General features: G+C 45.8%; 1 protein-coding gene across 1 annotated transcript; it reads right to left on the minus strand.

Moving 5' to 3' along the window:
- Positions 1-578: 578 nt before the first annotated feature.
- Positions 579-12,056, minus strand: PPP1R16B (protein phosphatase 1, regulatory subunit 16B; the record flags this gene model as incomplete). The annotated part of the gene is made up of 9 exons (XM_010294007.1): positions 579-1,548; positions 2,351-2,519; positions 3,264-3,393; positions 4,435-4,510; positions 4,863-4,988; positions 7,010-7,134; positions 7,459-7,562; positions 9,817-9,962; positions 11,986-12,056. Coding segments are annotated over 9 exons (1,469 nt in total), but the record flags the coding sequence as incomplete, so codon positions are not given.
- Positions 12,057-17,320: the final 5,264 nt, after the last annotated feature.

Genomic DNA, 17,320 nt, shown 5'->3' on the forward strand with positions numbered 1-17,320 from the left:
GTGACATTTCTAGATTAGTGTCGGCAAGCCTTTCCTCCTCATCCTTTCTGAGCCCTGTGGTTATGGAAATCCAGAAAAATCAGAATGCAAAGCATACTGCCCCTAGTATCTGTGTTGAGCATACAGAGTAAATAAACAGCATCAATAGGAAAGTGAGATCAGCAAAAGTCTTTTCAGTTTTAATAAATTAAGAGTCTAAATAGTACAAATAAGGTTTTTAAATTACTTATCCCAATATAGACCTTTGTTGGTGTTTTATTGCAGTAAAATTCTATTGCCAGGGCCCCTTATTGCAACATCAGTTTTAAAGCCTATTGAGTGAAGCCTTTTCCAGGAAAAGTTCTGCTTAAAACCTGATGGCAGTCTGCAATGATGAGTTTACAGGAGCAGAACAGGACCCAACCAGTGCACAGTTTTTGATGGTGAGCTGTCACTGCAAGGAGATAACACCTCGCAAACCTCCTAAACCAAGCGCAGCATCTACACTTGCTTGTTGCTCAGGCCCTATAAGTGCTGGATCCAGCTGTATGGAAAACATCTCTGTCCACTCTTGCAAACCTCGCATGGGAGTTGATCTCCCTTCCAGGATATATGCATCACCCATGAGTGAAAATTCAGGTCTGAACTGTCACCTTCCAGAAGCTTGGTGACTTAGGGTAAGAGGCTCAGATGCAACGATTTTCATTCAGATCCTTTCTTCGTTCCAAGGCATCTCATGACTTCCCAAGCACGGGGAGGCAATGCACTATACCTTCTTCCCCAAGGAGCAAGACTAGGGTGACTCTTTTTACATCATACTGATGCACATCTCTTCCTCTCCTAAAAGCCTTGCTCCACCTGCATTACTCATTCAACTGCAATGGAAGTAATTGGCAGAGTAAAGTACAATCCAAGATGAACGAGGCTGCCGCAATCAGGATGTCCATAACCAAATTCTCCCTTTGGAATGCAAACCACCTGGCCACTGCGATGGATCCAACCAGCCCACCCGTGTCTTGTTTCCTCTGGGGTGAGAAACAGCTGAGGCTAGGAAATTCTGCAGCACCCATGCACCTTCTCTTCCATTTCCTCCATGGGAGCTTTGAATTTCAAGAGGGGTGGATCACCACTGGACACTGTGTAATACACTGAGGTCCCATTGGAGCTGTAGGGAGAAGTCCTGGATCCCATTAGGTGTGACTTGGCCTCACCCCCGTTCTCGGCAACTCCTCCCATGCCACTGCTGAAGTGGGTGCTGAGGAAAGGGTGATTGAGGAGTTTGGCTGCAGCCCGCTGCCGCTTAAGTTCGGAGAGCGTTTGATGGTTATGCTCCTTGTAGGCACCCCAGAACTCCTGCGTGTCAGGGAGCCCGGGGTTGCCGTAGGGCAGCATGTGGCCTGGATTACTGTCAGGGTCAGCGTGCATACTCCAAATGTCCCCGTTGGAAAAAGTGTACTGGTAAGTGCTGGCAGATGCCATGAGTCCATTCTGGAGGGGGATTTCAGAGTCACACTGGGTGCTTTTGTTTGCTAACTCCGGAAGGAGGGAAGAGTTCTCCAGCACTGAATTCTGTAACAAGAAGACATGAAAGAAGAGCATCTTCCGCTGTCCCTCATAACACAGTTCATCCCTGTGGCAGCTTCCTAAGCCTGCTCACACTAAGCCCTTCCACCAGACAGGGACTGCAGCACAAACATTGAATCCACCCACTAACAGGACCCTCTAATGCTGTGAGCCCCAACCAGGAGCTGGTTCCCAACCAGGAACATGGAACGTTAACTCAGAAGGACTCACTCATCAAAAAAAATTAAAGATATATAAGCATATTAATATAACGTGACAATAACTGAATTAAAAACAAGTAACTGCAAAACAAGATTACAATTCTTTTGTGATTACCAGCTTGTTAGCTGTAAAGAGGAATGCACACGCTATTTTTTCTGAACTTCCTGGTTTGCTGGGGCCATATCTCAAAACTATGCAGCTGGAAATCCAAAACAGTCTTTCCATGTGGCATATTAATATAACGTGACAATAACTGAATTAAAAACAAGTAACTGCAAAACAAGATTACAATTCTTTTGTGATTACCAGCTTGTTAGCTGTGAAGAGGAACGCTATTTTTTCTAAACTTCCTGGTTTGCTGGGGCCATATCTCAAAACTATGCAGCTGGAAATCCAAAACAGTCTTTCCATGTGAGTGGGATATCCCAGTTTATACCAAATGAGAATTTGGTCATTTGCTTACATCTGATGGATGAGGTTTACGAATTTTTCAGCAGCCACCTACCATCCCAGGGCACCCATTCCTATTGAACCTGCACTACCAGCCCTCTTTGGTGACTCCCATAATACAGGAGAGATTCCTTACGGGGTCTGTATTCTCCTGGTCAGAACGAGTCTCCCCAATTTCTCCGATGAGACCCGAGTTTCTTCCTTCTTCTGCCGCCCCCAGTTGCTGCCAGACGATGGCTTCTTTCTCACACTCCTTCCTGTAGAGGTTTGTTCGGTCCGAAAGGCTGGCCCTCCTCACCACCTTTCTGTGGGACAGGGAGAAGGGGTATCGAAGCTGTAAGCAGGACATGACATTTCCTCTTACCCTGTAGGTCTTCTCACCTCCTCCTTGTGCTTCACAGCCTCTCCCACTGGAATGGAACGTGAATTTAGCTTCCTGGCATCCACACAAAGCAAAGGCACTAGTGAGGATATTAAAGGCAGGAGGAATTTCAAGAAGTTTTAAAGTAGTACTGCAAATCTGCGTTAGGTCTCATGCAGCTCATCTAATGGATTTGCTGCAGCCAGTGGAGTAAATGTAGAGGGAAAGGGCCCACAGGATGTTTAGGGAGTTTTGTGGTCTGCAGGACTGCTTTGGTGTCTAGTAAACATCTTACAAAGACCTGTGCAAACTGCCTCTGTACACAGTGTCTGGGCCATGAGACGTATTATTGAGAAGCTCAAGTTAATCCTTTTGAAGCACTGATTTTCAGACATCAGTATCAGTGGTTTAACAGGGTAAGTTCTCACCACTTGGTTCTCTGTTCGGAGCAGTTTGTAAAACCACAACAGTGCAGAGCCATTTTCCCCCCAAGAAACACCACCTCTTGCTAGTGAAAGAACTTCAAAGGACATCTGCCTTCAGCAACCGAAAGTCAGCTTCTGCCTTTCAGAGTTTGTTCAGAAAGAACAGACGGGTCGTTCTCCGCATGCCGACCGCAGGGTGCTCTGCAACCACATCTGGGTGGCCCAGCGAACGCACCGTGACCTGCAGGGAACAACACACTTACCCCCGGCTGCCAGTGCTGGAGGTCCTTCGACTCAGGGAGGATTTATGCCTCAACTGAGACTTCATGATCACATCGTGTTTGTGTTTCAACTCCAGAAGTAATACTTTGAATTCCTCCTCTTCACACAGATCTATGGCACACACAAACCAAGCCATTAATCAGACAGTTCAGATGTGGTACAATTAACACCATGTTACTAACGGTGCCTTCCTAGCATATACAACTACAAATGCTAGGAGGAAGAGAAGGAAAATTTAAGCAGAATATGCTTAGGCACATTAATCTCTAAACAAATTAGTGGAAGCAGAATGGTTTGGACACCTAAACGGGAGCAGAAAACAAGAGCTGCTGATTGTGATGGGGGCTCAGCTTTGCAATGATCCAGCTGTTCAATTTTGTCCCATCTCTGCAGCATGCTGTGCCTTTACCCTTGAAAGGGTGAGAAATATATTGACCACGGTATCAATGCTTCAAGATGGGAGGAAAAGAAATTTCTATAATTACCAGACTGCAGCTGCCCTGAATATAGCATTTTTACTTAAGACTCCAAAACAAAACAAAAAAAAAAAGTGCAAACAAAACCAGACCAGATCAGGACAGAAGACAAGAACTTTCAACCTTCAAAATGAGGATGCACAGATTTTTCAATTAAGACTCAGAAAATCTCTTGCCAAAAGAAAACGTGCCACAAGGTTGTAATACACATGGTCAGATGCAAGTGTTGTTACTTCCAGTCTGTTCCAAGACTTGTGTGTGCTTTCTCTCTCCTCTGCAGCCCCTTATAGCTTACCACACTTCACTGCATCAAAGCTAAGTTAGACACCCAAGTCTTAGGGCTGCACTCAACAGCTGCTCAGATCCAAGACTACAATGTAAGAGCAGGGAGACTCCCAAGCACAGGTACAGAGGGGTAACATGAGTGGAAACACACAGGAGAAAGACTTGGTGCTTAAGAAATCTCTTCTCTCTTGTTTTTATGAGCAGGAAGAAGCATTTTCAGAAGTAGCAAAGGAGGCACTTCAAAACTTCAGTCCCAGTTAAAGTAACTGCAACTTCGATTCTAAAGACACCTGAGAAATAAAGTTAATGCTTCTGAAACCACCGTGTGAAAACTCCAGCATGCTTAAGGGGAAAAGTGATCTCGTGGTTTTTTTAAGCTTAGTAAACTCACCGATTGGCATCTCATCCAAAGATGTCCTGGCACTCAAACTAGCCCCATGCGACACAAGCAGCTCAGCCATCTGCATCTAAAGAAAGGGAAAGAAAGGCAACTTGAGGTATTTTAGACAATTGCTTTCCTCCTCAAAGCTGGAAAGATGGAATAAGATAAGAAGCAATGGCATGCATGCTCAACTCGCCTCAAATTGTTCTGGTACATGTGTGATGTTAAACATAGTTCCTACAACTCAACTGCACAGACATACTCTCCTTGAATTTTCTCAGCAACAGGTTCGTTTTGGAGTCCCAAGGACCTCATCTGACACTGTCCAGAGAGTCCAGCCCTGGTACAGATTTCCTTCATTGGCAGAGTACTCCACAATTTGTCCAGGCAGAAAGAAAAGTCACCCTCATACATGGCATTTGCAAAAAAATCATTACCTGTCCCCAGAAAGCAGCAGCATGAAGAGGTTCCCAGCCGTCCCAGTCCTTAATATCCAGGCTTGCCCCCTGGTCAAGAAGGACTTCAGCTGCATGCAGATAACCATTGGCTGCAGCTATATGCAGCTAGGAGATAAGGAACAGAGCATGAACCACCTGCAAGGACTATGAATGGTTTTAGACACCACGTTTCAGTGGAATTTCTTGGATAATGTCTGAGTCTAGATCTGGACAGGCAACACATTTCACATTTGGCAGATGCCATCAGGTCAAAAGCAGGTTGTTCCTGACTCAGTATCACCTGTATGTAAATTCTGATTGGAGAGGAAACCACTTAACAGTTCTTAAAAAAACTTACACGTATGGGTTAGAAAAATAATGTTTTCACATTTTAAATCAAGGGCTCTTAAGTGCTTCCCAACCTGTAGGAAAACAGCACCATCAAAATGCAAGCCTGCAATGGAGAACATCATCCACTGTAAACTCTGCATTCCTCATGCCAGAAGAATGTCTCCTCTTCCACACCTAAGTGCCGTGGATGTGATTTTTTGGATTGCATTTTCAGCCTGCTTTAGAAGTCAGGACTCCCTTCGTGCAGTTTCAGTCCCACTTAAGCTATAATTGTTTTCACCATTTGAAAATCAAGAACATTTTAATCCTTGGCTACTTTTAGTTAAGGGAATATGATTTTTCAGATATTGGCTTCCAACTACAACCATCACTTTGAAGACATCAATAATAGTCTCCTTTAGTCCCCCACAACACTTCATGTCTCTGAAGATTTTCATAATTGCAGTCTGCTGTTGCATCTCTAAGCAAAACATTGACCTATGCACTACTCTGAAGGTATGAACTCCACTCAGAGCTCATCCTATTTCAACTGTGCTAAAGAAGAGAATCAAAGTTTCTTTTCAAAAATTTCCATGTGGATTCCACCACACAAAGTCAAACACTCATATGGAAATAAATTCTGATGCTTTCTAGCAATTCAAGTAATTTCTACATAAATATTACGGCACTGGGTTGTACCCTCTAGAGGCCATATGAATTAACAAGGAATCACTTTGGGGTGATATAAAAGTGGAAGCCAAGAGGTCTGCTTAAATTTATTTATATATATATAATCCTCATTAAAGGGAAAAATGCATTCAAAAATAATCATCCAAGTCTATCTTGGAGGAAGCCTGCCCTCCCCTTACACATCTGGTATATGCTATAGGTGACAATTTAGATTAAGAAACCTGAATGCACTGCCATGGTCTGTCCATCAAACAAATGACACCAAGTGGCCTGCGTATCAGTTATGTGTGGACCAAACATCAAATGACCAAAGTTTTATGAAAGTCCCAAGACATAGGACAGCATTACTGAACTTTGCCTAAGTTGGGACTGCTGTAAGCAAGGGTTTAAGATACATGTTTGCAGGTGAAAAAGAAGGGAACAGGACTAGGACTGTGCAGCTTTCTCGGTCCCTGTCCATTCATATCAGATGCCAGCTTGCTTTGTGCTGTACATTCGTCCTGGGTGCTCTCCTCTGCCCAGGGGCAGATGCCATCCTACGTGAATAAATACAGCACTCCATTGACTCTGTATGAGCCAGATGCTATGCAAAGCAGAAAGAAGAGGAGCCAGAAAATCTCCAGAGTGCCCAACACCAGATCCTCCTCCCATGAAAACCAGAGGACTCTCACATCTCTGCCATGGGAGTCAGGTCAGACTACGGGACTAGTGAGAAGCAAAACATTACTGGGAGGTCTTTCAGTCCCGTTTCCTCAGGGGTCAGCACAAGTGCTATGTTCTGCAACTCTTCATCACAGGATTTCTTGCCCCTTTCTTTGTCACCAGGCTCTGTCAGACAGCACCCAGGAGCTCAGCAGCCTTGCTGCTGGACAACTGACAGAGCTCTCATGAACAAGGCATTCGCTTCAAAAAGCACAGGGTTAGACACTAAGTTATGTCAGCTGTACTCATGGACAGAGCCTGTTCCTACGTGACAATAAACTAAAACAGGGAAAAAGATCAAAATTGCTCCCTTACTCCTCTCAGTGACTTGTACATGTTGATTTTGTATAACTCCTGCCACAGGGCAGGTTTCATAACCTACAGGCAAAGGAAGGCAAAAGCGAAGCCGCAGCAGTTTCACTCACCAGTGTAGCACCTTGGGCATCAGTCCTGTTCAGGTCTTGTCCAGTTGCAAGTATGTCATGAATGTCACAGATCATGACCTGCTCTGGAGCAGCCCGCATCTCATTGATCCTTTCCTGTGTAATTCCTGTTAAAATTCAGAGTTAGAGGGAAGAAGAGTTGGAAAGGGTCTTTGCCTCCACTGGTTGCATAAAATTACACTTACGATTCCTGATTGGTATGACCTTACACCCTTTTCAGAGGTCATGTAACTGGGGGGATTGACAGCTGTCCTTTCAAACTCATCATTATTTAGGAATCAAAGAAACTAGACAGAGTCAGGTTCCAAGAAATTATGCCAGGTAGCAGCTCTCTGCTTTTCTCCAGAGGCAAATCAAGAGCTGAGAAACAAGGTAATTTTTAGTACTACATTGACCCATTTTTGTATTTGACATGAACTCAGTCTCCTTACCTTGATAAGCCATGCAAGTCTCAATGACGTCCAGAGTTGGCTCATCTTCACAGAGGTCATACGGCATGTTGCCATCTGCATTTACTGCCAACAAGTCTGCTCCACTGCAAGGAGAGAAGAGTTACACAAGAAAGGTCCTCACACATCCTACAGCAGACAGTGCCAAACACTGGGATAAATGCTTAGGAAAAACTAATTGAGGTTTAATAGTTGCCCAAATGTCACCAAGATCTGTGTGAGAGAAGAAAGATTTGAAGCAAAGCCATGGAGCTATGAATGGGGAAGATAAATTCCAGAAGTGGCTGAAAGGCAGCATGCTATGCCTCCTTCATGGGCTATGGGGGCACATGAGCCACTGAGCTGTTCCTGTCCTCTCCTGATCCTGGCACTGGACAGACAGACAGACAGCTTCTCAATGATAGAAGTGATTTATTTGCTGAATTTCTGGATAACAAGCCAAGCAACTACCAGGTGCTTGTTATCTGGGTGTCTGGCAGTCCCTCAATGAAAAGTTTACAAGGATCAGAAAAGTTGGGAAAGATACGGGCTGAATGGTGGAGGAAGGCTTCCATCTAGCCAAGGGCATGTTGGCAAAAAATAGTAATAAAAAAAAAATTCTGTCAACTGGTGAATTTTTCGTTCCAATTATCCAAAAGCACTTCTCCAAGTGCTCTAGTGGCCTGCAGGAGGTCACTACTTGGACAAAATTGCCAGCTAAATTGATCGTTGTCACCATTTTCCCACATAGTAGAAAATTTCCAGCACCTTCTGAACTGTGCCATTTTAGTTAGCTGTTAAATACTTCCAGCTGTATTCTGATCTACCTTGACAGTTAACAGCCTTGGAAGGACAGCAGACAGCATCCATTTGCATTTAGATTCCATCATCTTTATATATTTTTTTCCCTTCTGCCTGAGCAGAGCAAATTACATTGAAATTCACATTTGCAAAGTACCAGCGTTAGCTTAATCAGCAAATAAAAAAGCAAGGAACTGGACATCTTTTGTGGGCTACTTCCTCTGATGGTCTCCAAGGGTTCCAGGTCCCATCACCAGTAACATTGCCTTCAAAGGCAGTGTTTAACTCGTCATTAGATATGTGACACCTCCTGTAAAGGACAACTTTGATTGTAGGAAACAAATTAAATCACCCCATTCCTCAAAAGTCCAGGGGAAGATTGTTTCTGAGCATGGGATCATGACATTAGGGTACTACAGTCCAAATTTGCTGGCAACTACTTACCACAGGGCAGTCTATGACAACTAGGGCCGTAAGCTCCAGTTCCTCACCTTGCCACCCATCCGATGACACTCCCTTACCTCCAATTAAGAGTCAGGAATGCACTATATTGTTCCACATATATTTGCTCCATTTTTATGCCCTTCATACAAAAATTTCCTAACCCACGTGGGAACATCCTCCAAGGGATGATTGTTTGCATCCTCTGCTCTACTTCCTCCATTATATGGCCAAAAGAAGGGCCACATTTTTAATGCTAGTCTCCCAGATGACAGCATCACAGGAAGAAGTCTCCCTCCCCAAGGAAGAAGCAGCAGGCACTGCTGTGCAGGGCAGCATGTCAACACTCCCAAAACACGCTCTACCCTCTACACTGTCACTCTGGGAAACGGAGGAGAGAGCTCCATACAGAGTCAAGACGATCTGCTCCAGACAGGATTCACAGCAGGTGCTCATTAAATGCTGCACATGGTACAGCTCAAAACACATATGGCTTCCTCCTCCTTGCTGGCAAGTCAAGGGAAGGCTTGAGCTTTAGGGCCTTGGTAAAGGCAAGTGGAAGGTCCAGCGCGAGCATCCTGTCTCACACCGCTGAGGAACAAACACATTACAAGAAGCTAACTGGTTACTAATTAAGAGTCAGTAAGACAGGTCACAAAGTTCAGCCAAGTATCTGAGCTGTACGAACATGCTGTCCTACATCAGTGTCTCTTTGGCTGTGGTTGGAAGACGTGAAGTCATGTTTAAGAGCTTGAGGGTGGATCCTGCTGGCTGCTCCTGTTTCTACCCATCAAGCGAGCACAGTCCAACAAGCACAAACACAGGCACATACACAGCAGAATACAGACAAAAAGTGGCATGTTTTGACCCAGTCCCCAGAAGCTTCATGAAACTGAGTCAAGTAATCTAGGGTTTTACTGCATGTCCTCAGCCTTTCTGCTCTTCCTCCTCCACCCCCTTTTCTCCCATGCAGGAAGGAGTCCCATGAATAGCCTGAAAGCAGGGAATAATCACCACCGCTGCCATCTCGCAAGGTACTAAGCAGTCTCGGTCTCCATACACAGAAGCTGTGGGTAGAATCAGGTCTGCAGAAAGGGACAGACACAAAAAGCCACCTACTGCTGGATGAGGATCTTCACCAGATTGATATGACCACATGTAGCTGCTGCATGCAACGGAGTCCACAGCTCGTTGTCCTTTGCATTGACATTGGCCCCATGGTTGAGGAGAAGCTTGACTATCTCTTCATAGTTGTCTATGCAGCACTGGTGAGGAAGAGATGCAGAAAGATGTTTTTTTTTAAACTTTGTGAAGATGGGTGCTCATACGAGTTGTACCAGGGTACCTGGGTGTGGAGACCTACTTTATCCTGCAGTGTTTGGCAACAAGCATCTCCAACAGAGTTAAACACTAAATTGAGCACAACCAGGTCAGAAAGGCACTATGCAGAACACCTACGCTGGGCAGACTGAAGGTCAGTGGTGTTTAACAGGGCCTCCTGGTTTGGGGCAGAACCAATAGGGAACAATAGCAAATATGTGCACAGCTTCTATTCCACTGGGTCTTCCATATTCAAGAGCAAACACAGCAGAAATTCAACATAACCAGTATAACCACATACCAAGGGATGAGCTGACAAGGTGACATTCCCTTTTCTTAGGGAAAATCCCACACACTGGCATATGATGAGTAAAAGTCTTCTCAGCAGCTCACGCTACCTACCACAGTTATCTGAAGAGATGCGAGCTGGATTCCCAGAATTATGTGGTACTTCGCAGGGCACCTTTCATTTCCTGAAAAGAACCAGCATCCTCGATGCATTTACACCACAGTCCCAGAGGCAGCCTGCAAGAACGGCCTCAACCACTTTCCTTTGGGGAAGGTGGAATTTGCTCTTTGGCCCACCTCGTGCTCACCTCTTGACATGAATCCGTGTATGATAAAGACACTAAAGTAAGATTCATCCTTGTGCAAGAAGCTTGGTCTACATGTTACCGCAGGCTCACACGGGCTCAGCACTGCAGTATGGTCTTGTAATGGGGCTGGATTAAAACCCACCACAAGCATTTTAGCAGCTGAGTGACAAGGACCTTTTATGTACCTCTATTTCTGTTTACTATTTGTATATGGAAGTGAGGTTAAAATCATGCCTGTCACACAGCTAAGTTATCACAGAAGCGTAACTGCATCCTTCACTGGAAGCCACTGCTAATGGGCCATAGCGTTCACGTAGGAGCTTCTCTCTGTTCAGGGATTCAGCTAATTCTAGTGGATGCAAAGTTCCCGCCTCAGCTCCCAAATGCACCTCGATAATAACTGATCCTTCAGTGGGCAAGGTGGGATTCTCCACGGCTTCGGTACCTAGCAGGGAAAGCAATGAGGCTGTCAGCGTTTCTCTCTGTGCAGAGGAACATCTCTTTGGAGATGTGGTTCTGGTGGGGACCTTTTATTCTTCTAGTTTGCATTTTTAAGCAAACATCCATCTAGCTTTGTAGAGAGCGAGCGACTTGCCGAAGAATCCAAAATCCCAAGTCAATGGGAGCATTTACAGCAGGGACTCATGGCGAGAAAACCACGAGTCCCCATTCCACCCTCGGAGCGCGTGTGACAGCCGCGCCACTGTTCTTCGCGGCAGCGGAGGCGGCCGCTGCCAGGCACGGCGAGTCCCACGGGCCTTCTGCAGGCTGTCTCCTGACGCTTTCGCACTGAAAGTCAGGACTCATGAGGAGGGGTGGGGATGGGGGCCTTCGGAAAAAACAGAAAAATCCTTATGGGATCAGTGCAGAGGCTCTGAGGAAGGCTTACACCCCACTATTAGCAAGTCTATTTTACTGGCGATCAGCTGCTGCCATCTCATACAGGCTTTCGGAAGTCTCTGAGCCTGCAGAGAGCAGCAGCGGGCTCTCCAAACATCCTGTGCGTCATTTATTTAAACCAGTTTCAAAACTCACGGGCTGCCAAAGTCTCTAAATTTCAGTTAACCTGCTTTAAGAGTTTACAGCCCAGTGCTGCAAAGATTAAAGGGTGGGAGAAATGTCCATGTCTGAAATCCAGCCCCAATTCCTGAGCTCTTATTGTCACTGAACAAAGTCTGGGATACAGCAGGAGAAGGGTTTGATCTCAGTTTGCTCCCCAAGAAACAGGATTGCCAGCACAACGTGTTAAAGTTTCACTGCTTTAACTGAGCAACAAGATGAAATACAAGAGCTCTCCCCGTTCACCCCGACAGGTCTGCTCAGAGGGCAGCGGGAAGACGGACAGTGGCTGCGACCTCGTCCCACGCCTCACCTGATGCAGTGCAGTTAATCCATCTTCATTGCACAGGTCTGGGCTGATGTTGCTCTTCAGCAAGTAACACACTGTAAGGGAAGGAGACAGGAGGAACGGCGTCAGATCAGGAATCCTAACACACCTCCTGCTCTCAGCTAGCCCTGGCCAGTTCAAGCTGAAGGGAACCCGCACCATCAGGGTGTCCCAGTGCGGGCAGAGCTGAAGGAGACCGTGTAGCCAAGAGCTCAACACCGGCATGAACCCGCAGTCACCGCAGTGCCAGTGAGAAAAAGGCCTTCTTGGTTTTATCCAGCAGAGAGCACCAGCATACAATTTTCCCCCAACTGCCTTCCAAAAGAGACTTTGCTATTTATTACAGCTGTCATTTTCATATGGTTTTGCTAGAACAATCTACATTTTTATCCTGTGCTTTGCAACATCTGAGTGCAACCCCTGCACACGGCAGCCCAGGAGACCTCAAAGGCAATCAGGGATTTTGGGGTCCTGAGTTACAGCCATAAGAGAGATCTCACTGTGGGGGAGATGAGGTCTTGCCTCAAGAAGTTATCAATCTGGGACAAGAAGGCAAATACGTTCAGGGGCCTGGCACATCTAAAATACACCGAGGTTGCTTTGGACACTTCACATGAAACGTTACATATTTGAAGAAAGCTTCCCAGAGGTTTTCTTTTTTTATGACTGCTTTGGAGGGAAAGGATAAGATTTATTCCATTAAAACGCAAATTTCTGAAACACGTGAAAAGCCATTAGCCTCTAGGTAAAAGATAAAATTTGCTCTGAGGTACAGCTCTTGCACGCGGTAATAGCAATAAGGCTGGCAGAGGAAGTAAATTAATAGCAACCCCAGGAACTCTTCAAATTCAACACTGCTGACAGATCTTCATGATCTATAACCCATCTTCCGCTGTTTACTTGCTCATTCCCTGCTTTTTCCAGAGATTTCACTAACTAAGGCTTTTCCCACCTCAGACGTCACTGAGAGCACAGGCACAAGCCAGAGGTTCATAACCATCTCCCTGCGGCCAGGGTAGCAGCAGATATTCAAGTCCCATCTTATTTGTTGGCAAAGTTGCAACCATTAAGCGTAACCAGAGCTGCAAAATAAGGAACAGTAACAAAGCTAAAAGGGCAGTAATCATCTTCAGAGCTGGAAATCAAAAAGACTGCAAGGTTGGTCACTCCCAAAGCACCTTGCAGCTTCTGCTGCTTTTGACCGACCGCTGTCCCGCTGTTAGAAGGAGCTCTTTCCCCGGCACATCCCCAAGGAAACCTGCCCTCGGGGCTGTCCCTGGGGACAGAGCACTTCTGGCATCCAAAGTAGAACATGGAAAACATGTCCACAATGACATCAATGTTGACTTATGGAGCTTTGTTAAAAAGAGTTGGAAAGTGCACTTGCAAGAAAGGCGAATCAAAACCAAAGTGAAATTTTGTTTGGAAGCCACCAGTCTGATGTTACCAAAAAGGAAGGCAAAACTGGAAAGAAGCGAAATAAAACACTTTATATCACAGGATTGTTCCACCCGACTCAAAATGAATGCAGGAATTTACATTTGCTGGAAATAACTTTAAGCCATTGACACCTGCTCAATGAAACTGATACAAAAAAGCAGAATACAACAAAGAACAAAACTCATCGCCCACCACGGCGAGTCTGAAGAGTCTGAGTTTTTTCCAGCTCAAAAGCCACTGCAGGAAGCCTACGCCTACCCCCAGCTCACACCCCCTGACACTTGCATGCCTGACAGTAATAAGAGCGCTGAACCCCAGCCAGTATATCTAATTTAATGACTATGCTTCTACTGTTTCTGGCCAGCCCCAAGCTCCTGCTCTCCTAATCCACGCTGAGTGATAAGCGAGGCATTCACCAGTGGATCTGGTTGTCTCTTGTTTACTTTGGATGCTCTGCCATTAGGGTTTTAATTCAATCTCAGTCATTTAAGAGCCATTGTATACTAATGACATCAAGCTCTGTAATCATGTTTTGTCTGATTATGGAGATTTGGACAAATAGATGCTGGCAGATTAATCTTACAAGTGCTGTCCCTCCATGGGAAGAAGCAGTAGCATAAATCCCAGCTTGTTATGGAGTATCAGGTTTTCTGTTGAAGGCTCTGTGATCATGGCTTGACAGAGCTTCTAAGAGACCTTGAAGGGTTAAGATTCAGAGAAGGATTTATCTTACCCTAAAGCAGCTTTGAATTCTCTGCTAAACGCTGCAGCAGCCCTCATGTTCACAATGCACCTCCCTTGGCTCCCATCTGCCCTCGGGACTAGCTCACCACAGCCCTCAAAACATTTCCCATTATCCCTCAACACACCGAAGACTGACAACCACAAGACTCCAGAAACGAGCACAGAAAAGTCAGGTAATGAAGCTAGGTATGGATGTGGTACCAATGAGTCCAGGCAAACATGGCTTGAAGAAGAGATCAAACTCCTTTCCGACTAGAGGAAGTTGGCACCTCGGGGTGCAGCAGGGGAGCACAGGGCTGGGCAGCAACAAGTCCTGGCTCTTTTCTCTAAAGTCAGAGGGATGTTGCCTTCAGTATTCCTCATGCTCCAGCCAACAAATCCCAACAGCTAGGCAGAAGTCTCCAAGGACTGCGATCTCCTTTTACACATGCCCCCTTTTACAAGCAAGGGCATCTACCCAGCGCCCCACCAAGCTCGTAGCAGAACGCAGCCCCAGTTCCTACCCACCACCCCCACAGCAAGGCACCGGGCGGCAAAGAGCAGCTTCGTCACCCCCCGCTCCCCGTGGGGAGACCTGCAGAGGGACGTGGTGGGACGACATGGATCTTCCCCATGCCCGCTACCCAGGAACGGCGTGGGCGAAAACCTCCTGCCCTCCCATGTGGCTGGGAAGAACAAGTCTTCCTTTCTGATGGACTTCAGGAGAAATGTGCATTTGTGTTTTCCAGTGCCTTAAGAATAGGAAAGGGGGGGCACAACTGCAACGCTTTGCAGTGCTGGAAGCCGGACCCTCAGCTCCAGGGCTGTGGCACTGCCAGCAACCCGCTCCGCTGCTGAACACACAACGTAAGGGACGGGGACCCGAGAAGCAAAGTGCTTCTCTTCAAGCCTGCTGGGGCCACACGCCTCGCTGCGAGCCCAACACCTTCACCTCCCACCTCCAGGCACGAATGATGCCGTACAGTTAGGAAGCGGACGCTTTGGCTCGCGAGGACGCAGATTAATCACGCCACGCCAGCTGATCGCCTTCTGTCGGCTAAAGCCTCAGCACCCCACTGGTGAAAGAAAGATCCCCCACACGCACAAGGTATGACATGGAAACGGGTCCTCTGCGAGCTGAGGTCACGCCAAGCCCGACAGAATGGGCTTTTATGGGTCACCTCGGTGGGTTCAGATTGCCGCAGGCAGCAGCCTCCACTTCAACACTTACGATTAACTTCTTAAAGAGAGCTCAGTACCTAAAACGCTGAGCTCTTTAAAAATGTCTTTCTTTCTATGTAGGCAGGGGGAGGTGGGGAGAAGGGGCTGGATGCGTGTATATACTTTATTACATCTCAAGCACAAGTTGTGGGAAGTAGTTTCAAATGCATAACAAATGAAGGAATGAAAATGATTACAATACGAGCTGGGTGAACAAATTGTTGTGAATAATTCATTGCAAATTATATTAACTGAACAATCACTCAAATGTATTTTCCATTATTCTGCTTGCTCTGCCTATAATTGAACCTCTCACATGCCAAGATGGTGTACATTAATCTTCAATTTATATTTTATCATTCACATCTGTGCTGTGTTAAATGGAAAAAGCTCCCACAACAGCTGTGAAAATACATCACAGGTTTTAAGTCACCCTCCATCACATGTCCTGGGGCAGCCTCAGACAGATTCTCCTCCCTGAACACAACAAACCCACTTCTCAGGAGCTCCCTCTCCTCCCAAGCGTGTCCAAGCCTTGCTTATTCTCCCCAAAACCCATAAATCAGGGGGAAGACAAAGAAGCCACTGCAAAGGCTCTAAGGAAAATTCAATACGGGGTAATCAGCTCTCTCACCTGAAGAGACATTACTGCACTATCGTTTCTCACTGATGTTACTTCCCACTGAGTTTACACTAGAAAATAGCTTTTCCAGAGAAGTTCCTAAACCAGGTGAAGACTTTTCCATGGAGAAAAAGCCCATTGTCAGTGCAGTTCCCCCTAAGTCAATAAGCTACACCATAAAATTCTGAATACTATTATGCTCCCATCTATACCCAGCTTTGCATACCTCAACATTAGTAACTCATAAGAGAAAAAGACAACTGAAACTGATATGGTTACCAGAGGGTGAAAAAAAAAATGCCAAACCAAACACCTTTCTGATAGGAGGTCCTGATTCCTCCCCAAAATATATAGTGGCAAACTACATACTGGCAAGCAGGCTTACCCGTATGTTCCAAGTTTACAAGCACACACAGGCCATTAGTTTTTAAAAATCCAGGTTTATCTTGATCCTTTGTGCTCAATGATTTCTTTTTGAAAATATTTAAAGTCTTCTAGTCCACTTTTTGGTTCTCAGGCCACCTTTAAAAGCTACTATTGCACTGAGGTCTCTATGGCAGTAGAATACTTCTTGTGCGTTTATACCCGATTTCACTGAATAAAACAAAGAGAAGTTTCCCTTGGATTAAGATGCACACTTTTACACATTGCTAGAAGCCACTTCCACCCAAGTGTAGCTTTAGTCAAAAACCCAGCGAGGTGGAAGAAACTCCTCCCAGCGTGGCTTGTAGTGAGATGCTGGTGGTGTCTGTGCCACATCGGTGTGTTGGCAAAGGTCTAGAAGGACTGATCCCCAGGCTGCCAGGAGCGGTCCTGGGGATGGGCTCTGCTACTTCAAAGCTGTATTTTTACTGCTATGGTTTTGCAGGGGTATTTATTACACAGGAGAAACATTGCCAGCAAAACAGCACTGAAGCTCTGAGTGCTCTGCCAGAGAAGCATCCAGCTTCCTAACACAACGCGCTATGATATTCATATTTAAGAGCATACCTAAACCCGGCACAGTAACAGGACGAAGACACTCAGCCTTATCCTCCACTCCCTGTGGCATACAACTATAGCCCATTCTGGGCCATTGATAAACTCTGCAGCTCCCTAAAGCTTTTTGAAAGAAGAAAAAAAACCTACAGAAAACAAAACCCCACACTCGGCTAGCTTCAAACATTTATCACATCTAAAAATAAATATGGCCCAGTTTGCCTGCTGAGCTAGCAACTGAGACATCCCACCGTGACTGATCACCAAGCTTTCCGGGGAAGGTTCAAAGCCTGTCATGACACTTCCCACCTACTTTATAGCTGGGCACACACATTC

This window comes from Phaethon lepturus, unplaced genomic scaffold (assembly GCF_000687285.1).
Source record: "Phaethon lepturus isolate BGI_N335 unplaced genomic scaffold, ASM68728v1 scaffold17839, whole genome shotgun sequence".
NCBI classification, from domain to species: Eukaryota; Metazoa; Chordata; class Aves; order Phaethontiformes; family Phaethontidae; genus Phaethon; species Phaethon lepturus.